The 24230-nt window shown below is 36.2% G+C and overlaps 2 protein-coding genes and 1 pseudogene across 2 annotated transcripts; all 3 read left to right on the forward strand.

The window, feature by feature from the left end:
• The first annotated feature begins 3599 nt into the window (after window positions 1-3599).
• On the forward strand, window positions 3600-7727 carry LOC143573238 (putative DEAD-box ATP-dependent RNA helicase 29). The gene is made up of 9 exons (XM_077058169.1): window positions 3600-5183; window positions 5718-5822; window positions 6246-6291; window positions 6547-6620; window positions 6773-6828; window positions 6994-7075; window positions 7145-7201; window positions 7279-7420; window positions 7522-7727. Exons 1-9 carry the CDS (start codon window positions 3600-3602, stop codon window positions 7722-7724), a joined length of 2349 nt encoding a protein of 782 aa, XP_076914284.1. The 3' UTR covers window positions 7725-7727.
• Window positions 7728-9627: 1900 nt separating this feature from the next.
• Window positions 9628-11248, forward strand: LOC143573230 (uncharacterized; annotated as a pseudogene).
• Window positions 11249-14973: 3725 nt separating this feature from the next.
• LOC143573241 (putative inactive DNA (cytosine-5)-methyltransferase DRM3) lies at window positions 14974-19561 on the forward strand. Its single transcript, XM_077058171.1, has 10 exons — window positions 14974-15160; window positions 15243-15359; window positions 15720-15816; window positions 15923-15969; window positions 16759-16854; window positions 16974-17154; window positions 17258-17355; window positions 17759-17861; window positions 18037-18116; window positions 18218-19561. The coding sequence occupies exons 1-10, from the start codon at window positions 15158-15160 to the stop codon at window positions 19559-19561; spliced, it is 2166 nt and encodes a 721-aa protein (XP_076914286.1). The 5' UTR covers window positions 14974-15157.
• The last annotated feature ends 4669 nt before the right edge of the window (window positions 19562-24230 follow it).

Raw genomic sequence — 24230 nt, forward strand, 5'->3', positions numbered from 1 at the left:
CTATTACCTAACCGTCACCAAGTATTATAAAGGTCCGTGCGACTAGGGAGAGATGTTCATGGCAATGATGACGGTTAATGGCTGGAGACGGTGGCTGCTAGAGACCGTCGAAGGAGAGAAAAAACCATGTGCGTGTTGTATATTTTGGAGATCTAGTTGAGAGATGAAGATGCCTGGCAACAGAAAAACATATTCACTACTCTCTTTTGTCGAGAGAGATGGAGAAACGACATGTAACAACACGATGACCTAGGACATAACACATGTAAAGTCGAAGTAGACAGTTGAACAGAGGTGGTAACAAAAGCGCGTGTCAAAAGCTAAGTGGCTTATCTTATATATACAATTAGTGAACAGTGGTTTTTTGTGAGACAACCGTCATCTAGTTTTTTAATATATGTATAATGCAATTACTAATCTAATACGCCCAGCAGGTGAAAAGACGTAACAACGTGAAGCCTGGAACTACAAATATTAAAGCAGTAGAACAAACTCTTTGATCAAAGTACTAGCAAACCGAGGACATATAATGAACATGGAGTAACTAAGCAAAAATAACATTTTTTTATGAAACAATGGATTAACTACAAACCAAGTAATTTGTAACTATATAAAGTCAGCACAGACTTAGGTGTTGTTTGTTTTTCAGAGGTATATTATTTGCAGTCTGCGAACTATATATGTACACAAAGTGACAGACATCTGTAGAAGAAGAGGTTGACAAAACCTCTACGGCCTGCAAGAAGAAGATTGTTTATTTTTTAACGTCTGTAGACTACTAAAATAAACTGGTATTGGTGTACGAATGGTGGTAGTGGGTGGTGATGGTGGACTATGGTAGTGGTAGCGGTCGGTGGTGGTGGTGGACGATGTTGGTAGACGGTGGTGGTAGGTGATGGACGGTGGAAGGTGGTGGTGGTGATGGACGGTGGAAGGTGGTGGTGGCGGATGGTGGGTGCTGGGTTGTGGTGGTGAATGGAGGACGGTGGCGGCGGCGGACGGTCGATGGTGGTGGTGGTGGTGGACAATAGATGTTGGTAGGTGGTGATGTTTAGCCATCTGCAGACATTAGAAGATCTTAGAAGTGGCGAGTCAAGTCTGCAACAAGAACAGTTCATGTAGACATTTTTTAATGAAACGTTTTAAAAAAAACAAGCAGTGTTCAAATGACAATGCCTGTTCGACACAAGCAAAAGAACCCGTGCATACATTTTTTAGAAAAACAAACGACACCTTAAAAAAAACGTCTGCCACGTCAGAAGCAGACGATGCGGGCATGAATTTAGTGGGTCAAATAAATAAACGAATAGAAATAGCCCAAGCTCAAATTAACCGGGTTCAACCCAATCTAGGGTTTCAACTCTACAAGTCAAGTCGGGTCGGTTCAAACCTTCACGGGTTAACCTCTGCAAATCTATTTGAAGATAAATCAGTCCGCCGCACAGATATTATTGCTGCCGTTGCTGTTGTTGTGCTTCTTCCTTCCTATAAGGTATTGTATTGTATTGTATTGGCATGTATTATTTACCTAGGTACTAATAATAAGTCGATTAATGTGTTAGTAATTGCAGAAACAACCTCTTATTTTGTTCTTAGTTTTGTAAACCCTAAGTTTGAATGTCAAATTATGCATTTGTTTGGCCATTTTGATATAATTTTGTGAATGATTTAACCTAATCTGTTGCATAAACCAAACTATAACTTTCAATTAGGCGTGTGAATGAGCTGAGCCAAGCCAGAGCTCGCCTAGGCTCAAGCTTGGCTTCTGTTAACTTACGAGAGCTCGAGGCTTGTGAGTCGTATTATCAAGCTCGATTTCAGCTTGTTTATTGTTTATTAACTTATTTCTATATGCATAATTGTATATTTTTTAAATATATGACATTGTATATTTTTTAAAGTTTCTATTATCATAATTTTGTTTATAATACAAATATTTGTATAGTGTTTTTTTAATAAAATTTATATAAATAATAGGCTTTATATTCTTATAGCTCGTAAGTCGCCTCGCGCGCAAGCTTTATTATTCTCATAGCTCGTAAGTCGCCTCGCGCGCAAGCTTTATTATTCTCATAGCTCGTAAGTCGCCTCGCGCGCAAGCTTTATTATTCTCATAGCTCGTAAGTCGCCTCGCGCGCAAGCTTTATTATTCTCATAGCTCGTAAGTCGCCTCGCGCGCAAGCGTTATTATTCTCATAGCTCGTAAGTCGCCTCGCGCGCAAGCGTTATTATTCTCATAGCTCGTAAGTCGCCTCGCGCGCAAGCGTTATTATTCTCATAGCTCGTAAGTCGCCTCGCGCGCAAGCTTTATTATTCTCATAGCTCGTAAGTCGCCTCGCGCGCAAGCGTTATTATTCTCATAGCTCGTAAGTCGCCTCGCGCGCAAGCTTTATTATTCTCATAGCTCGTAAGTCGCCTCGCGCGCAAGCGTTATTATTCTCATAGCTCGTAAGTCGCCTCGCGCGCAAGCGTTATTATTCTCATAGCTCGTAAGTCGCCTCGCGCGCAAGCTTTATTATTCTCATAGCTCGTAAGTCGCCTCGCGCGCAAGCTTTATTATTCTCATAGCTCGTAAGTCGCCTCGCGCGCAAGCTTTATTATTCTTATAGCTCGTAAGTCGCCTCGCGCGCAAGCTTTATCATCATATTATAGCTCGTAAGTCGCCTCGCGCACAAGCTTTATTATTTTTATAGCTCGTAAGCTGCCTCGCGCGCAAGTTATGTTACATTATTATCGAGACGCGCACTCTATCTTTTATCAGGCCCCGCGCCACTATTGTTATGATGCGTGCTATATCTTATTCATGCTAGTGCACCATCATTATCATAAGGACCACAACATGTCACCATCATGAAGAAAACCTCCCAAAACTCAAAGACAATAAAGACAAGGCCGAAGAAAAGGGAAAAAACCGCCTCATGTCCTAACACACCTCATAAAGTCCAGTGCTCCACCTAAACGCTTGCGCGCCTAGGAGCAACACTGGACTTGGGGGGCTTGTAGGGGTATGGTACTAAACCCGGTTTTACGACCCTAAATTTATTATGTTTGGCTTATTTTATTATATGGACTAATACAATGTTATTGGGCTGAGGGGGTTTTGTGGAGGTAACCCTAACTGGGCTAGGCCAATTAGGGTACCATGATGGTGGCCATGAGGCTCTCTATATAAGGAGGTCTCCACCTCCTTATTAAGGTGTCATGCTCAATAAGAGCCACCACCATATTTTTGTGTCTGTAAACAAGAGATCCTTGAGATTTCTTAGCAGTCACCTCCACACCCTCAAAAGGCCATTGCAGATCTCAAGCAACTGGAGAAGAAGATCAAGACGTGGTTCGTTCATCTCGACATCCGTGGAAACATCGTCACGGATCAGGTCAGATTCATTTCATGTTTCGACAGGCTTGTTTACACTCATGAGCCAACTCGAGGTTGATAAGTGAAGCTCAGGCTCGGTCTCGTTTATCAAACAAAATTATTTTAAGGTTTGAGTTCGGTTAAGCTCGGGTCAATTGGAACTTTTCAACCAGCTGATATCGAGTAGCACCCCTACTTTTATTTACTTTTAATCTTGAAAGTTTATTTTTTTTATGTAGGGATGGGTCATCTTGTAAGTTTTGTAACGGAGTTGAAGAAGAAAGAGAAGGTAGCTAAAAAGGCAAAATCTGGTGGGTTTGAATCGTTAAATTTAAGCTCAAATGTGTTCAATGGCATCAAACGTAAAGGGTATAGAGTACCAACACCCATACAACGTAAAACGATGCCTATTATTCTCTCTGGCGCTGATGTGGTGGCAATGGCAAGGACAGGGTCCGGTAAAACCGCAGCTTTTTTGATTCCCATGCTCGAGAAGCTGCAGCAGCATGTCTCTCAGTCTGGTGTCAGAGCTCTAATCTTGTCACCTACTCGTGATCTTGCTCTTCAGACACATAAGTTTACCCAAGAACTTGGCAAATTTACCGACCTTCGTGTTAGTTTATTAGTTGGTGGTGATAGCATGGAAAGTCAGTTTGAAGAATTGGCACAGAGTCCGGATATCATAATTGCAACTCCGGGCAGGCTAATGCATCATCTGGAAGAGGTGGACGATATGTCATTGCGATCAGTTGAATATGTGGTTTTTGATGAAGCCGACAGTCTCTTTAGCATGGGGTTCGCCGAACAGTTGCACCGAATTCTTATGCAGTTAGGTGAGAATAGGCAGACGCTGCTCTTTAGTGCAACATTACCTAGTGCGCTTGCCGAGTTTGCCAAAGCAGGTCTACGGGACCCGCAGCTTGTGCGTCTTGACTTGGAGACCAAAATTAGTCCCGACCTAAAACTCACCTTTTTCACCTTAAGGCAGGAAGAAAAGTTAGCAGCTTTACTGTATTTGATTAGGGATCATATCGGACCTGAAGAGCAGTCAATAGTATTTGTCTCTACAAAACATCATGTTCAGTTTCTTGGTCATCTGATGAAAGAAGAAGACATAGAGCATTCTGTTTGTTATGGTGATATGGATCAAGTTGATCGCAATAAAAATGTCTCACTGTTTAGATCAAGGGAGAAAAAGATTTTAATTGTGACCGATGTTGCAGCTAGAGGGATTGACATTCCATTGCTTGACAATGTTATAAATTGGGATTTTCCTTGTAAACCAAAGCTTTTTGTGCATCGGGTGGGTAGGGCTGCGAGAGCTGGTCGGACCGGTATCGCATTTTCTTTTGTGACATCTGAAGACATGCCTTATCTTCTTGATCTATATCTTTTTCTTTCTAGACCAATTAGGCCTGCACCGACTGAGGAAGAGGTTTTGCGTGATATGAAGGAGGTTATGTCGGATATTGATCTGGCAATGGCCAATGGTGAAACCGTGTTTGGGCGTTTTCCCCAAACAGCCATTGATCTTATTGCAGATAGAGTTCATGAAACAGTTGATTCGTCTACAGAATTGGACTGCTTGTTGAGGCCTTGTGAACGAGCATTCCGCTTGTACACCAAAACAAAAGAGAAGCCTTCCAGGGAATCTGCTAAAAGAGCTAAAAATTTGCCTCGTGAGGGGTTGCACCCAATGTTTATCAAAGTACTGGAGGGCAATGAGTTGTCTGCATTAGCATTTTCCAAGAGCTTAAAAGCATACAGAGCAAAGCAAACTGTCCTGGAATCTGAAGGTCATGCTGCCAAAGCAAAGCATCTGCAGGTAATAGTTTTTATATTTGTCTATACTTGTTCTTGATGGTGTTCTGATTAGTGTAGTTTGAATCAGTTTGCATTATTATATGAATATTTGTTATGTGTCTGTTTGCATTGTGTTTCATGCGCCCTGTGCCGCTTCACTAAGAGCATGCATACTGCTGTATGTACAATAGGACTATTAATCTTCTGCCTATGTCACGTTCTACAATCACCTTTTAATGCTCTAATGGAAAAGGAAATGAAGGTTAAGTGATGACTTGTTGCCTTTGCTGCTTCTGAGGAAAAATGTTTTTTCCATGTTTACTCTTTCTTATTGCCTTGCGTTCCTCTCTATGTTTAAAGACGGTTGTATGCTTCCAAGTTTTGGTTTCTTAAAATGATGTTGCTAAACACATTGTTTTGTTTGCAAACACGAGCTTTATCTGAAGAAGAAATAATCACATCCTTTAAACTAGTTATTGATTATTTTAAAATATGAAGATGAGAACGAAGTGTGTTTTTGTTTTATCTCTATTCTTATTTTGTTGTGTTGTTTCAGGGACCTGCTGGGCAATGGGTTGATGTTATGAAGATGAAACGAGCTGTTCATGAGAGGATCATTAATAAAGTAAACCAGCAGCAGTCTAGCAATCGTTTAAAAGAGGTGAAGTCAGATCTTGCATTTTTTAGCTAATCATGCGTTTGTACCAGTGATTGATTACATGTTATTTCGTTTCCTGTATGAGGTGCATTTTTTTTTTCTAATTGTCCAAATACACAGATACCAATGTCATTACTTAATGATGTATCCTGACTTCAAAATAACATAATTCAGCCTGAATAGTCTAGGATTATTTATTTTTATAGTGTGACTTGTAGCGTCTCTCTCGTACCCTATTAAAAGAGTTATGTAAGTGGACTTATCACGTGTAATATCAAAGTCTATATATAGAGCCCCTATGCAACCCAATACACACTTACCTTTATGGTTCAACTATACGACGCGATTGGTTTTCTAAAAGCACATTAACCTGGATCTTTTTTCACTTCATTTAGCTGACACGTGAAATGGCTATATGCTTTGCAGGAGGTTGAACCTACAGATGATACTTCAACAGGCAAGGGAAAGAAAGGTTTGTTATTTAACTGACACCTAAGTCGTTTGCTAGATGCATTCACTATCATATCTATGTTATACTTGAGAAATCAAATATTTGATGGATGCTTTAAATTTCAAAAGCGTCTGTGGTCTGTTAAGCAAGTGTAGATTTTGTTGTACTTGCTTTTGAAGGAAATGGGAACTTTAGTATGGCTTTATGATAAAGGCTGCTAATATTCCTTTATGTATTACGTATCTGTAGTTCATCATTAATATGAAATTCTTGCAGTTTCTGGTAGTAGAAGGAAGGCACAGTGCTTCAAGGATGAGGAGTTTTTTATAAGTTCAGTGCCAACAAATCAAGTAGGTTATCATTCTCTTAAAAATTAATATCAACACTTTCGATGTATACGCTACTCTGTTATCTATGAATTTGCTTTCCAACTATCAATTTCCTGGCACCGGTGTGCTCTATTTTATTGTTTGATTTTTATATATCTTCTTCTTGGTGTCAGCATTTTGAGGCAGGCCTTTCCGTCAGAAATAATCAAGGCGGCTTTGCTTCCAACAGGTATACTTTTATATGCTAATTGCTTATGCCATTAGTTGGCTCTTGGATTTTTTTGGTTTTTGATTCTAATTTGCCAAAGGTGCTTCTAAAGTAAAAGCACGGGTCTCATACGCATGTTGCATATTATCAAAGTTGAGGCATTGACTTGTATTGATCAATGATCAGGTTGGATTCAGCTGTTCTCGATCTAGCTGCAGATGATAGTGGGGGATTGCAAAAGCAGAAGTCTGCATATCATTGGGATAAGGTTGGTTTTTCAATTGTAATTCTTTACTTCACATAATATCTCAACGTCTTTCATTTTTTCTGATGACAGAGGAGTAAAAAGTATGTTAAATTGAACAATGGAGACCGCATCACCGCTAGTGGGAAGGTACATTATTTACATCCATCTATCAAATTGTCTTTTCTTTAACCTATATGAAGCAGCCACTGATATACTGTATACAGATAGTAACGGAGAGCGGTTCAAAAGCAAAGGCAAATAAAACCGGATTATATAAACGATGGAAGGAAAAATCTCACACTAAGATATCTTTCCAAGGAACAAACAATGAAGGTGGTAGTGCTGTGGAATCTACAAGTCTCAGAGGTATGATCATCTTAATCTTGTATTATGAATTTTAAAGGCGGTTTTCGGTTTTCTCATTCATTTGTTTTTTACTGTTATTAATGAAGTTGTGGTTTTAGCAGGAGGACGCAGAGGGTTCAGAGGTGGGAATAAGGGCCGTCCGGTTCCTAACGCTCATGTGCGTTCAGAGGTGAAAAATTTCGAGCAAGTTCGGAAAGATAGGCAGACGAAGGCAACGAAAGCGGCGCTGATGAAGAATAACTCCAAGAAGAAGGGGAACAAGTTTGGGAAAAATGGTGGTAAAAGGGGAAAGGGAAGGAAATAAAGATGCTAATTCCAAGATTTTGACAATTGTGGGAGATTTTTGTTACATGATATTTGTTTTTTTATATTGTTTTATAAGTATTATTATTACACAATCGTTGTGGCTAATATTACACCATCTAAAACTTAGCAAGAATGCCTACGTCTCCAAAAGAAATTTAAATTTTAAAATGAGTGACCCGTTTATTTCACATTTGTCTTAAAAAGTTTTACCAATGTTTTAGAACCGGATTAGACAACAAACCGAATGTCTTACTGGTTCACTGGTAAGATGGGCAAACTGGATTTAAAAACCAATTGTATTATACATAATCTATTAAAATAATTATTTTGAATCCTTCTTGTGTGAAGGTTTTAGAAACTAGTAACATTGTAACATTATACAACAAGCCAGATGTAATATTGATGCATTGGTAATCTGGTAGGACTGGTCATATTGTAAGGCGATAACACTATGGGTAAGGTTAAAATGAAAACCCATTTGAGTTATGAAAACCCGTGAAAACCCCATGTAACATCGTTTTTTTTTTTTGGTTATATGTAATATATGTTGTAACATTAAATATAAAACATCGAAACATCAAAAAAAATATTTTGCTATTTTTTAACATTTTTTTACTAATTTTTATATATGTTTTCTAGAGAGAGAAAAAATTATATTTATATTTATATTTATATTTTTTATTTACTTTAATTGTGGACCACAAAATTTAAACATTAATTAAAAACATGTGGTTGAGAATGGGTTTCTAGAGTTTTCACAACTCAAGTGGGTTTTCATTTTATACTTAGCCATAACACTATAAACAATATATAAAACTATATAAACTAATTGTTAGTATAGAAAAGCATAAGCAGTATGCTATAGTTTAATTGTTAAGGTATGTATATAATAAAACGGAAAATCCTCAAAATGTCATATAATGGGGAGAGATTTTATTTTTGTCCCCTTAAATAAAAGTTTCCAGAAATGTCCTCTATAAACACATTTTTGACGATGTGTTAGGCCTCAACGCGTCTTTCACGACCTATTTGGCCACCAAACGCGTCTTTCACGACTTGTTAGCCTGCAACGCGCGTCTTTCACGACATGTTTGACATTTTTTTTTTAATATTACATTATTATAATTAATTTAATACATATTTGTTATTTCTTTATAACTTGTAATATATAAATTTATATATAATTTTAAACATGTCATTGAGACGTGTTTATTTTTTCTACATGTCATAAATTTTACTTAAAACCGAGTGCCAAATTGATATCGAAATGTTCAATAAAATTTGACCAGTCTCATGTTAAGTAAAATTTATGCCAACACGTAGATAAAAATAAATAAGTTTCAACTGTATATTTGGATCTTTATAAAACTTTATGCATTACAAGTTATTAAAAATCCAAAGTAAAGTTAATGATAATAATGTAATTAAAAAAACAATTATTAGGGCTAAGTTGCTAACTTGTCGTGAAAGACGCGTCAGAGTCTAACAAGTCGTGAAAGATGCGTTAAGGCCTAACACGTCGTCAAAGACGTGTTTGCAGAAAATATTTCTGAAAACTTTTATTTAAGGGGATAAAAATGATTTCTCTTTCCGTTAACGAGACATCTTAGGAATTTTCCCATAATAAAATTGCTAAGATATGTATAAAAAAAAAGTTAAAATTGAGCAAGTAATAATAAAACAAATATAAGAAAATAAAACATTGATTCTATCTCTCTCTAAAGTCTAAAACCAAACCAGAGTGTTTTGCGGCGGCAGCGTCATCGCCGTGAGTAGTTCGTTTTTAGCAAGATTGGCTTTGCTGTTTAAAAAGGGGTTGCGGCGCAGCTTGTTGCCCGTTTGCCTGCCACTTTATTGTAATCGTTTTATAGTAAATTATATAAAACTTCGATTATTAATTAATGGCACTTGCCCTTCCTTTGGCGGTTGCTCATCCTGCTGCTGCCGCTGACAATCAAAGTCAAACACCGCCTCCTGTTTTCAAATGGCGGTTGCTTTTATCTTATGACGGCACTCGATTTTCCGGTGGTTATCTCTTTCCTTATTAATTACTTTATATACGTTTTTAATTATTTTTATATATTTCCTGAACCCTAAGTTCAACTCAAGCTCATGTAGTAAATTAAACGAGTCAAAGCTCAGCTCAAGCTCGGCTGTGTAATGTGAAATTGATACATAAAGTTCCAAAAGAGTTAAAACTTAAAAATACGGCCTAAACAAGCGTGAGATCGGGCTCAATTACTAAACGAGCTTTATTTGAGGCTCGGGCTTGGCTCAAGTTCGGGCTGTTTCAAGCTTTTTATCGATCCGATATATGGTGGCTCGCGAGGGGCTCGGGCTTCTTTGCACCCTACTTGATGATGACTGTGCTCTATGTTATAAACTTCATGTCATTTGTAGCTGCTAATTTAATATTTAATGCAATTTTGAATACCCGTTTTAGGCTTATTGCTGTTTATAGGGGTGTATACGAGCTGAGTCTGAGCTTGGCCAGGCCTGCAAAGAACACAAGCTCGGCTCATGTTTTATTTATTAATTAATTTATATATATTTTTAATTATTAGATTTATTTTTAATTATAATTTTATCTATAACATAATATATATTATTAAGTTACTTTTGTGATAGTTTTATGCATAACATTAATTATTAAATATTATTAAGTTACTTTTGTGATAGTTTTATGCATAACATTAATTATTAAATAAATATATACTAAATAATAGATATACAAATAACAGGCTCGTGAACTAGCTCGAGCTCGATAAGTAAAGCCTGGGCTCGGGCTCGTTTCCTGAGCAAGCTTATTTTTAGGCTTGAGTTCATTGAAGCTCGGCTCAATTCGAGTTTTCTTGCGAGTGGCCTGCGTTTGCACCCCTAACTGCTTCTAGGATCTAATGACAAGGGTATGATGAGAAACTAAACTAATTTTTGATGATTTAGGCTGGCAGTATCAGCCGTCAACGCCAACCTTACAAGGCGCCTTGGAACAAGCCTTAACTCGTGTTACAAAACTAGACCGTAAGGACCTGTGTTTAGTTGGCGCAAGCAGGACCGACACGGGAGTTCATGCCCTTGGTCAGGTGGCACACTTTGTTACGCCTTTCGGTTATAACGAACTGCAGGATATGCACACTGCACTCAACGGTCTTCTTCCTCCTGACGTTCGGGTCAGAGAAGTCAGCCCTGCACTGCCTGAGTTTCATGCTCGGTTTTCAGTCACTGGAAAGATTTATCGGTACATGATTTATAATGATACTGTCATGGACCCGTTCCATCGTCTGTACGCTTATCATAATCTTTCCAAGCTCAATATTTGTGTCATGAGGGAAGCGGCCAAGTATTTTGTAGGGAGACATGATTTCTCAGCTTTTGCGAATGCACAACGCAATGACCGTGTCGTTAGCTCGGTCAAGAGTATATCCCGAATGGATATTATTGAAAAGGTATGCATTTGTTTTCATGAAATTCTAAATACTTGTAGGGGTGCAAACGAGACGAGCCGAGCCGCTTGGGAGCTAGACTCGTTTAAGGTTTTTCTCAAAAATATATAAATATAATAATAAAATGTATCTAAAGTTTAAATTGATAAATAATAAAAGAGACAAGCTTTAGAAAACACGGTTCATGAGCCGTGCTTTAGAAAAAGAGCTCGAGCTCTCGTAAGTCAAAACAAGCCAAGCTGAGCCTAGTCGAGATTGGGCGCGGCTCGGCTCGTTTGCACCCCTAGTCATACTTGGATGGCTGAATTTTTGTTTTATAGGGACCCATTTTGCATGTTGAAGTTGAAGGCTCGGGTTTTATGTATAGGCAAGTCCGAAACATGGTACATCAACGCCCTTTGTGAATCTATACTAATTATCCAAATATATATATTCCCACAACTTTAGTATGTTTTATAGGTCGCGCTATTGCTACAAATCGGGAAGGAGGCGCTCCCACCAGAAATTGTTCCAAAAATTTTGGCAACACGTGATCGCAAGGAGCTTGCAAAGGTCGCTCTGGTTGCCCCGCCTCATGGTCTTTGTCTTGTCCAAGTCATGTATAATGAGGAACATCTTCGACTTCCAGAAGATGGACCTGCAACTAGTTTTGGTAGGCATCATACCATTAGCAAATGTAAGCTGCAGTATTAATAAAGTTTTTACCAACACCTTTTAAGCATTCATGCTCGTTTAAGAGTCGAGTTGACCGCCCATTTGTCTTGCATATTGATTTTTGTTGCTATCATACGACGAAGAATTTCACTATAGATGAATTTTAATACATGAGAATCTTCTCTTGGGTTTGGTGAACATTACAACAATAAGAACACCACTCGAGTGGCACTCGGCTTGTTTACGCCGTTAAATAGGTGTATATACAATTGTGTTTAGCAACTACAACCATTTACAAGATTGTGAAATTACCACATAAGAATATTATTACACATGATCACTTCATAGTTCATAGTATCATTATTATGATTTCGAATTCGATTCTTTCCGTGTGCTTCTTGAATACAATCAGATATCTAACTACCATTTGGTAAGTTTCACTATAACATCTCAAACACATTCTAAACACTTGATGAGCTGCCACCGAGGAGAGATGATAACATCAACAACTTTACTGACTTATCATGCGATGTATTCGACGCGATAGAATGTTGTATTTGAGTAGATTGTAGATTAGGGCAGCTATCCAACCATCTATTGAGATGGAAAAAAGAGACTCACAAAAGACTAATGAAAGACTCCACAAAACTAGAGACAAGTTAAAGAGAGAGAGGTACAGGAAGAAATTTTTATTTCTTTTCAATGATGCTTATATATGAGAGGAGAGTTTTCCTTAACTTTACATATACAAGATTTGTTAATTTAAACAACTCTTTTCCAAAATATTTCGATAATATAATAAAACTGTTAGGTGGTTCTATGGTAAAAAAAACGGTCAGTAAATATTTTAATACTTTTATTTAAAAGCCGTATAATAAGTGTAAATCTATGATAATTATGCTACCGGGATTGTCGTTGCTAACAAAACTAAAATTATAACTTATAAAAGTATTGTTCCTATCCCTCATTTTTTATGAGGGAGGTTTTTATAATGTATTGAGTGGTTTAAGTTGTTGTAAGTTGAGAATAGAGAAAATGCAGTAATTTTTCTGTATATTTGAAAAACTACTGTTCACTCCCAATAATTTTTTAATATATGTTGAAAGTGGCTGTGAGTAGACGAAAGAGAAAAGATAATAATAAAGGTATAGAAAAACATTATCTAGTTGAATAGGAGACATAAAAAGTAGTGATTTTTAGTGTAATTTTGAATTTGAAGATAAGAGAAATGATTATAATGCTTATAGGGTGGAGAGTTTTGCAAATTATAGGGTGGAGCTATGAGTGCAAATTATAGGGTGAAGAGAAAAACCTAGTGACTTTTCTGTAAATATGGGGAAATTTTGTTAGCCTCCATTTATTTTTTTAATATTTGTTGAAATGATTGTGGGTAGTGGAGAGAGAAAACTGTAATAATCTATCTATAATATATATAAACGAAACCCTAAAATCCTACGTGTCGCAATGTGGTCGCTCTCCCCTTTTATGGAAGTCACCAGATTGCTTAATTTTTTAATGAAGGTCTCTCATTGATTTAACCCAAATTCATGGGTATGAGTTTTACCAAATCCAGATAGTTCTTAAACGAGTTATAACATCTCATTAAATTAAAAATTAATCTTACCAATTATTTGATATGAAAACCCTATAAAATAGGAATACACTAAAATTTAATCTCATTTTATTTAAAAAAAAGGTATTATTTATAATTAATAAACAATTTTATAATAAAGAAAATAAACAGGCAATGAGTATCACCAAACCCAGATAGCTTTTAAACCGGATTATAACATATCATTTATTTGTGAAACAATTTTATCATCAAACCTCAAGTATATTAATTATTAACTTTTTTACAATAAATAAAATTAAAATCCAAATATACATATATAAATATTGAAAACGAATAATGTAAAACAACCTCCGTAATACGGGAGATTAAATCTAGTAAAGATATAAAAGAATATTATTTGATTTTTAGTGTAATTATAGAAATAGAGATGAGGTACATGCCGGAATACTATTAGTCAAATTTTATATTATTAAAATCCGGTTTTTCTTTAAAAAAAAATAAAAGAACAAAGTGGTGTTTTTAAGGTAAACAAATTTTTAAGGACCAAAACCGTAAGTTTAAAGAACCAAACCAAACACAAGTACTTGTACTTTCCGGTTGCCATCTGTTCCAGTTCCACACGTGCTCAACACAACCCTCACTTCATCCTCCGTTACGAACAAATATTCACCCGCTTGTAACTCATAGCTCCGATCAAGGTATGCCTTTATCACCCACAACGTTCGATCATCAACCTAATTGCTTATGCTGTTGAAATTTAATTTAGTCGAGTGTGTGTATTTTGAGTTGTCGTTTCTTCGGTCTGAGTTTACTTCATAAAACCTAAATAAGGGCTTTTGTGCTGGCCTTTAAACCAATACATTGTCAAACATAATACTTTACTTTATGTAATGCTGATGATTTGTTTTGTTATTTCTTTGTAATTTTGTTGTCCAATTTCTTAGACCTATTTATACATAATTTTAGGGTATTTTCATATTTTAAGAACAAATTATTTTGAAATGTGTGAATCTGATAATATTCTCAGCAATAGTAACCTAATTACTCTTACGGGTGTGCACGTTTCGGTTTGGGTGGGGTTTGGGCTAAAACCGAACTAGAAACCGAAATTTCGGTTTTTGAATTTTTGATAATAGTTTGGTTTCGGCTCGGTTTTGGTTTTTAAGGTTGAAAATTTTGGGTCGAAAAAAAGAGTTTTTGTCCAAATAATGAATTTGGGCCTAAATTAGGTTGTTGATTGTTAACTAATTTATTATTATTATTATACATTTGGGCTAAACTATTTCAGCTACATATTTATTAAGTTTTTATAAATTACTTAAAAATAAAAAGTGAAAATCTATACATTTGGTGAACGGTAATTCGGTTTTAAATAAGCATAAAGGCAAACCGCCAGCTTTTGTATCGGTTCGGTTTTTTGGTTTCATGCACACCCCTAAATTTTATACGCATGTAACTTTCTTTATTATAGGGATTCACCATTTGTGTCTTTTCTGTTTGCTTGGGTCCTTGACATTCGATAGTCACTTTTTATCAATTCTTAATCCCTTGTATCGTTGGTATTTGTAAACATTTTGTGCTTCAACTTCAAGTATGGCTGTAAAGTTTGGTGTTTTCTAAGTTTTATGTATTCTTCGGTTGGTTAATTCAGCGGTTGCTTTTGCAGATGCATATATTTTAAAAAGGCTTGGTTTGTGTAACTCGTTATATTAATAGGAAGCTATCTTCTTAGCCTGCCTGCCTGCTTCTTTTCATGCCAAGATGGTACACCAAAACGTTAATCGGATACTACTCATCGTCCAGTATTTTGTTTTATAATGAAAGCTTTGCTGTTTTAACTGTGCAGTTGGAAATAACTAATCTATCCGACAGCGAAGATGAGGTTAAACCCGAGCCTAGAAGCCTTACCAAAGTAGAGACCATAGATTGCAATGGTTTTGCATGCACAAAAATGTTCGTTGGGGTATGCCTCTTTTGTAGCCTATGATTATTGTGGAGCTACTTACCCGTGTTCAGCGGGTCATGCATAGTAATGTTATGACTCCAAGATCAGCAAATATAGTTTTTAAAAGATTGGGTTTTGCGATTCAAAAAGGGGTAGCGGCGCAGCTTGTTGCCCGCTTGCCTTCTGTTTCGATGTAATCCAATAAACAATCATATATTAAGATCTTATTCTATTATTGTTTCTTTTTTGTCTCTTCATATTCGTATCTTTTGTCTGTCACATTGATACATTGATTGCAGAAACTTAAATTGCACGTGGAGATTATGATCAATATTGTTAATAAGTGGCTACTAATGTTGTATGTTATCTTTTTGACAGAACGATGGTGCGAGCTCATCTGGAAGCAATGTAAGATCATCACTCCTAGGGATGGGATTTACGCCGGATCTTGTTGACAAAGCAATCAGACAAAATGGTATGTTATGCACAAACCAGTTTCTAACGATTTTAGGATCGTGCGATTAGGGCTCCTACGTGCTCGATTTTTATCTGATATTAAGCATTTTACTTGTATAATGTAGGCGAAGACAACATGGAGTTGTTATTGGAGACTCTCTTTGCATATTCTGTAAGTGGTTGTGATATACGATCCAACATTTTTTATTATGTTTCGGAGTTCTTTACTTTAGCCAAAATATGACACAAACTATCATTGGCTTTTGTCTACTTTCATACTTTTTAAAATTGCTTCTTCCATATCTAGAAAACTACCTCTTTTTTCATTTTAAGGCGTCCCATGAAAGTTGTTTGTTTTATATACTCATCAAATTTGCTGGTGAATATTACACATATACCCCCTCACTTCAATTTGGTTTCTGTTACTATTTTGTAGGGGTGTAAACGAGCTGAGCTGAGCCCGAGCTTGAGCAGGCTCGAGCTCGGTTTGTTTTGACTTATGAGAGCTCGAGCTCGTTTCAAGCTTTTTTTTTAAAGCTCGAGCTTGGCTCATTTATTATTTATTAATTAGTTTATATACGCGTTTAATTATTTTTATATATCTTGAGAAAAACCTTAAATGAGCCTAAGCTCGGCTTGAGCTCTAGTACTTAAGTGAGCCAAAGCTCGGTTCTAAAAGAGGTAAATTTAAAAACACACAAGGTTCGAGCTCGGTAACCAAACGAGCTTTGTTTATTCGTTTCATCTCAGATCGTTTGCACCCCACTATTTTGTGTGATTGAACAAACGACTAATAAGCACGCACTCGTGTTAAAAAACTGTCAGCCAATTCTTTGAATTAGGCTGCATGATATATGTTGGTTGAGCAGTCATTTACTCATTTATACATTTGAGAGTTCAAAAAGATGAGATATAAGTTGTTATTATTATTATATTTTAACATTATATTTCAACAAAACAGGCCCTTCAAACATCAAAGGTCAGATCACTGCAGCCTGCTAACGGGTCTGTCCTGGAAAAAGACAAAGATTTGGCTCAAAATAATGGAAAACGGAAGGTAATAATCACAACTTGACCTCGCAATTTTCTTCCGCACGTTTATTTCCTATACGAGTCCTGATTTCTGTTTATGCTTCAGATGACTGAAAGTGACATTTTTTTTTGTGAATTCAACAGGCTGTTCTTATATCCCGTTCAGAGTCATCTGATTCTCTGGATGACTTATTTGAAGACGAGAAGGATATAACCAGCCGAAGCAGTGGCCCCACAACTATTTCTTTGAAAGAGGACAAAATGGCATCCTTACTAATGATGGACTTCACTGTCGAGGAAGTTGAGTTTGCAATGAACAAACTTGGTATGGTAACTTGTATTATCCCAAGTCTATGTGTGAACAAGTAGTGTGGTTTGTATTTTGTAATATAGAGTTATAGATGCTATCTTCTCTTGATTGTTGACAGGAGAAGATGCTCCGGTTAATGAACTTGTAGATTTCATATTTGCTGCTCAGATGGCTGCCACAGAAGATCCGACAAAGATCCATGAAACAAGGAATGAGGTTTGTTAACTCTCATTTACAAATGTCTTTTTTTGGCCTCTGTCCATTGATTCCGTGCTTCTCGTTGTTTCTGCAACTGTCACGGTGTTGTTGTGTCTTTAACCGACAGTATTTCATTAATGGATTGATTTTTTATACATTTTATTTTCAGTTACTGATTTCTGTTGATATTAACTATTAAGTTTGAAAGTTGTTTTTCTCGTAATTCTCATCCTTAAAATCGACCATGAATTACATATTCATTATAACAAAAAAGACTATTTGTGATGGCTAAACGCAAATTACCTGGAAAAAAATTGTGATAATAAGTATTAAATATTCTTGATTGTGTTTCTGGAATATTAATAAATATTCATTCTAAGTCATATTATTTGCTTAATACTAATTCGGTTAACATGAGCAGGATACCAACACCGAGACCTTATTTGGGACCATGGACAAGACACTTAGATTGCTTGAAATTGGCTTCTCTGAACAGGAAATTTCTGCAGCTATTGAGAAATACGGTGAGCATATCTTTATACTTTTCTTAAGTTGGATTTATATATGTTCTGTTAGACTAGTTATGCAATTATCCGAATGGACCGAATGTAATATTTTTCTCTATATATAGAGCCCCTATGTAACCCTATTATGTATACAATTTATTAATCCTGTTCTGTTAATGATTGTACGTATCAGGTCCGGACGCTCCCATATCAGAGCTCGCTGACTCGATTGTTTGGGATAGGATGGCTGACCATTCTGTTAAGACAGAAGAGGTTTTTTTATTTATTTATTTTATTTTTTTAATTTTTATTTTTAACTTTTTTGTTTGGTTTATGGAGGAGCATGGTTCTGACAAAGTATCTTGACTTCACAGGATCCATGGATGGCTGGAAACACGTCTATGGCTATGAAACCAGAAAAAGTGTTGGATGCCAGTTTTTATAGTAAGTTAGCATTAAGAACCGAAGAGAGACTTAAGGCTGCAGCTTCTCAGAGTCAGGCCTTGGACAGGTTTAGAGCGAAACAACCACAAGAAGATGCACCGGTTAATTTACAAAAACCAAAGCCAGAGTTTGAGGATTTGAATGATTATTCTGGACCAGCACACGCTGCACCAAAACCTCCGGTTAGCGCCAAGGTTTTACAGAGACAGCTTAAGTACAAGGCTAGACGTATGGCGGCGATGGGAGTGCCTAAACTCATACAGCCTGTTTCGTGTAGCAGTGTGGACCAGATGGTCGCCAAAGCTCCGTTATTTTTTTATGGGAATGTTATGAACTTAGCTCATGATTCATGGGTCAAAATCTCTCAGTTCTTGTATGCAATCGAGCCTGAATTCGTTAACACTCAGGATTTCTCGGCTTTGAGTAGGAGGGAGGGGTATATACATAATCTCCCAACCAAAAACCGTTCTCACGTTCTGCCAAAATCACCTATGACCATAGAAGACGCGATACCTCAAACAAAGAAGTATCAGCCGTCATGGGATACAAGAAAGCAGTTGAGTTGTGTTAGTTCTGAAACTATAGGAGTTACCCAACTCTGCGACCAGCTCAGAAACGTACTGAAAAACTCAAACGGGCGATTATCCGCTGAACGGCAAAACGATTTTCTTCAGCAGTGCAAGACCTTTAATCTGATGTGGTTGTCCCGTAACCGACTAGCACCCATCGGACCTGAGTCGGTGGAAAGAATTCTTGGATACCCGTTGCATCACACTGAGGCGGACGGGTTGAGCCTGGGAGAAAGGCTGCATTCGCTTAAACACTCTTTCCAAATCGACACTTTAGGGTACCACTTATCTGTTTTGAAGTCCATGTATCCCGAAGGCATATCCCTGCTTTCAATCTATAGTGGAGTGGGAGGAGCGGAAATCACCTTGAACCGCCTTGGGATCCGGTTAAAGGCAGTTGTGTCAATTGAACCGTCGGAAGCGAAACGTGGGATTTTGAAGCGGTGGTGGGATAAGTCGGACCAGACAGGGGAGTTGGTTCAGATTGCAACTATTCAAAAGTTGTCGAGTAGTAAGCTTGAGACTCTGATGAAGAAGTTGGGTGTTTTTGATTTTATCATATGTCAAAATCCGTATACCTACTCTCCCAGAAGCGTGTCGATGGCTGCTGCAGAATCGGAAAGCTTTGCTGGTTTGGACTTTTCCATGTTTTATGAGTTTGTTCGTGTTCTACAAAGAGTCCGGAGTGCAATAAAGACCAGGTGATTGGCTGTTTTTCTTGATGGAACTTAAGTTATTCTTGTAGGTTAATAACTTGATATAACTCTAAACTTTATGTACTTAAGGTCTTAAGTTCCCCTGCCTTTTTCACTTGCTAGTTAACTGATTTGGTTGGTGGAAAATTAACTAAGGATATATTATGTTTGCTTTTTAGGAATTGATAAGAATCTCTGAAAATATTGTTTGGTGTAGGAGATTGATACATCTTAACTTCTGCTAAACCATATTTAAGATGATTGAAAATTAGACATAATATGTAGGACTTGATGAATGAATAAAGCTCTTTATTGCCAACCATACAAGGAAAAGAACAAAGAATGATAGTCTCTTGTTATGATGTGGTCATATTTATTGATGCAAGAGTTATATGGTCACAACTTCTTAGTCTAGTCAAGGGCTAGATTAAATCACAATAAAAGATGATTTTCTACATTAAAAAACAATTCTTTGATTAAATCAAAATAAAAGGTTGGTCACAACTTCTTAGTCAATGGCTAGATTAAACTAGTACTTTACCCGTCCGGTGGACGGGAACATTAACGCGGAAATCTTTAAACACTATTGATGCTAACTTTGATGTTATGCTTACATAGCAAGTGTAACATATAAAACAACCAATCAACCCAAGTTTGAACATATAAAACTAACTCAATAAACACCCTAATGGTTAACACTTAACAATATCAAAGCATTTTTTGGTCCAGATGAAACGGGGTTGACTTGGAAAATCAAAACCGGTTTGCGAATGGCAAAACTATTTTTCTTTGACTTTTAAAGCGAGTAGTTTTTGCTAATTATCATTGAATAGCAAGTTAAAACTTGCAATTCACATTGTCTATATTATTAAAAAATTTAAAAGGAAAACTACACATGAAGATAGTCACAATAGTATATCTAAGTTTTCATAGAAGTCTCGATTGCAATCTTTTGTGGAAGACCAACATCTAATAATTTGCTTAACCAATTTCCATAGCTATGGCTAGTAGGGATGGCATGAAATTCACGGCTTTGGGTTTGGCATATACAGTTCAACAAGACATTTATACAAAAGAAATCAATCAAACAAATAGATTTATACAAAAGATTGATCTGAGCATGACCAAATAAAACATCATGAAGATACATCATATATAATCTATTCTTCTACCTTTATCTATATACATATGACTGTCTTGCCTAATGACCTAAATAATTGGGTCAACATTTGTTAATATAGCTCAGCTTTCACCTGACACACCCATTGTTCCAGTATTAGATCAAAGAGTTTATACATAAAATTAAATTGAACTTTTACAAGCTGTCTTTATGGAAATATCAACTCGCCATGGAAGCTTGGTCCTTGATATTGGCTGAAACCTGGCTGTACAACACTCCGAATGTCATTTTGCCAGAATGTTGAAGCCTGGAATTTGGATACTAACATTAATTAACAACAAAAATCTTGCAAGATAAGTTGTTTTTATGTACATAAACTATTAACTTACCAAACCATAATCATTGGAGGTGTAACCTCAGAATTGATGATTCATGACTTTGAAATCTAAACCCCAAGAGTGGTTACATATCTCCAATCAACACCGTGTCGCCCTGTGAAACAGAATGGAACGCCAGTGATGTGCTAAGCAGTCTAAAAGGTAGGAATCAAAGTTCCAGTGAGAATCAGTTTCAATAGGAAATTGGCACAGAGAGTAAAGTTTTAATGTGAAAAAGTAAAATTCTAATGTGGAGTGACCTGTGATAATTCAGCAATTGATGCTAGAGCAGTCAATACCCCTTCTTGTACCATTTGTTTACCACTCTACAAAACCAAGAAAATATTGTTAATTCAATTTAAAAATATTTAATATCATATTTAGGTAATAAAAATAGCAACATCCAACCCCCACAGGTATACCTGTAACAATACAAGCAGTTTGCTCCCGGTACAACACAACTTAAATATACTTACAAATAATCAATCAGATGATTTTCTATAGATAATAGTATAAATGGAACACTCACCATGTGGTTGAACTGCAATTAGCAAACATGAAATGAGGTTAATAATGTTAGCAAAAGATCAAGATTGAAACTTCTTTTGTTAATACGCCAACATCAATCAAGCATCATGAATACATGCATAATAATATTTAAAACCTTTTGAGAACAACCTTAATTTAAAAACTAAAACCACAACAATCATCAAAACCGTCTCGGCATTCTCATTACAAAGAACATACACATGCAAGTTATTCCAATGCTGCAACACAGCTTATTGTTATTCTAACTTCTACTAAAGAAAAAATAGCCACATCGCATTACTTTGACAGACTAAAATTATTATGGAGTAGGTATGCACAAGCTTCAATGTTTGTTTAAATTGATCACATAAGCAAACATAATAAAATAGAAGCTCAATACTTCAAATATGAAATGAAATTTAAAGGGTTAAATCACTCAAAATCACACGCTAAGTTCGAGAAACGAAGAACCAATGATAGATTTAAGGTAACTTTAAACTGAAATTAATGATTTTGTTCAAGTGGTGGCTTGCTCCTTTTTTTAATTTAGCTCAACTGACCCGTAAGATTTTTTTTTTGGTGTTTAAACTCAATCTGACCCATATTTTCTTTTTGATTTTTTTTAAACTTTCAAGTGTGCCCAATTATACCCCCTGTTGAAAAAATCAATCATTTGTTTAGGCTGGATTTGCCAGGGCTACAAGTGAAATTGTTTTCAATAATACACACTTGGTTGGTAAAACTATATCAACTTAAAACACACTCTGTGACCACGTGTGCGGGGAGCTAATAAACTACAGTAAGCTGAGTAAGTGTTCAGTCCTGACTTCTAGGCTTCTATCTATTCACTTCTAAATAGCTGGATCAGGGGGGTGGCCAGAACAATATGACCCTTCAGCAATGAAATGCACCCGTTAAAAATCATATTAGCAAGAAGGAATAAAATTTAATGTGTAGCAATTAACTTTTCAAATGATAAAAAAGTTAATAAACATTTTTCTATGTCTAAATTACCTTTCAAAAACGTCTGATCTTGTCCTCTTAGTTTGCCTGACATTGTTTCTCTGCTTGTTGCATTCCCAAGCTTTTCAGTCGTGACCCATTCGCTGACTCAGTTTGCTCCCAAAAGTCCTATAATTGTTTGCTTTGGATCGATGAAACGACATGACTTTTCAAACACGATCCATTATATAAAAAGGTGCAGTGACCTGTGTGAAGCAAGATGTAACATTAAACTGTTAATTATTGAGTTCTTTTATGGTTTAGTTCTGTTTATTTTGCGATTCATTACCTTAGGGTGCAATGTGAGTTCAAAAGGGTGATTGTTGAAGGAATATATATGGATATTGGTTGAAGATGGACCTCTGGGAATATACTGCTTACTGTGTTCAAAAGTGGCCCAATGTGCTATTATCTTCTTCACAAAAAAGAATGCATATAGGAAATGAAACATCTTCCCAGTTGATACCCTCTGCATAATAAAGATAAATTCTTTTATAACTGTTACACTTATTAACATAAACAAAACACTCAATTTGATAACTGTTTCGGGTCGACTAGTTTTCACATGAACAAAAAATCTCCAATTTGACCTGAAACCGTGTTGACCAGTTAGCCAGCTGGTCCGAAACTCCTATGTTTTCAAATCTTAACGGCTAGGATCATCACATGCCACGATTAGACTCATGTGGTACATTCTATATATAGTTTTAAAAAAGGAAAGATGGAAAATTGTTTTCTTATCAAAATTCATACACAACACATTATTATTACCTTAATATCATCCACTAGTGAGGGAGAATCAAGCTTTTTTGATTTTGGATAATAACGAAATGTTCTTTGTGGTACGTTAGCGTCTCTCCAAATATTATGGTGGCTTTGATTTAATAATTAGCATCATAAGTGCACAAAATTAGATCAAATGTAAAATAAACAATAACTAAACAGAAATACTTACATATTGAAACATCTCTGGCACTTAGCAACCTCTGTGTGTGTGTGTGTGTGTGTGACGTGATTAGAACTTAAAAATATAACATTTATCAAAAATATTGAACGCGTCTGATAACTGACAAAATAATAATCTTATAAAGTCATTTGCAAATAATATGAAAAGAATTTAACTCGGATTTCATTCAACAGAATGAAGAGTAGATTACCTTCATAATAATGAGCTTTTTGGATCCTCTTTGTATGCACGAAAGTCCTAAACACAGAGGTGCAAATTTTTGGTAAAAACGTTTTTAGAATTTTATCCCATTGGTTTTAGTCTATGCCAACTGAATAAAAACACTCATATAGATCTAGAGACAATAACCTGCAACCTGCAAGCACCACAAAATAGGTTAAGCAACAAATTTAAAAGGCACACATCAGTAATTAAAAATTTATTAATATTGTAAGTTAATAATGACATACCTTTTATTTCCAGCAACCATAAATTGATCATATTGTATAGAAAGAGGTTGAAGAACCTAACAAAGATGCAAAAAAAAAAAAAAAGGAAGAAGATATAATTAGGGCTATTTACAGTTGAAGTTAAGAACTGAAAATGAATGATACCTCTGAAGGGTCCAAATAGCATTCTCAGTATTTACATAACAATTTGGCTTTCTTTGGTGGCCACCATTGTCTGTGGACACATCCAAAACCTA

The sequence above is a fragment of the Bidens hawaiensis genome, unplaced genomic scaffold (assembly GCF_021521415.1).
Source record: "Bidens hawaiensis isolate Kalapana, Puna unplaced genomic scaffold, B.hawaiensis_p1.1 tig00026238_1, whole genome shotgun sequence".
Taxonomy (NCBI): domain Eukaryota; kingdom Viridiplantae; phylum Streptophyta; class Magnoliopsida; order Asterales; family Asteraceae; genus Bidens; species Bidens hawaiensis.

What these genes read in the sequence shown, in the direction of transcription:
- LOC143573238 (XM_077058169.1), top strand. Translation starts at nt 3,600, where the DNA reads ATGGGTCATCTTGTAAGTTTTGTAACGGAGTTGAAGAAGAAAGAGAAG. An exon ending in GCATCACCGCTAGTGGGAAG is followed by an intron (nt 7,202 to 7,278) that starts GTACATTATTTA and finishes TACTGTATACAG; the next exon opens with ATAGTAACGGAGAGCGGTTC. An exon ending in GGAATCTACAAGTCTCAGAG is followed by an intron (nt 7,421 to 7,521) that starts GTATGATCATCT and finishes TGGTTTTAGCAG; the next exon opens with GAGGACGCAGAGGGTTCAGA.
- LOC143573241 (XM_077058171.1), top strand. An exon ending in GTTTGCAATGAACAAACTTG is followed by an intron (nt 17,155 to 17,257) that starts GTATGGTAACTT and finishes GATTGTTGACAG; the next exon opens with GAGAAGATGCTCCGGTTAAT. An exon ending in TCCATGAAACAAGGAATGAG is followed by an intron (nt 17,356 to 17,758) that starts GTTTGTTAACTC and finishes TAACATGAGCAG; the next exon opens with GATACCAACACCGAGACCTT.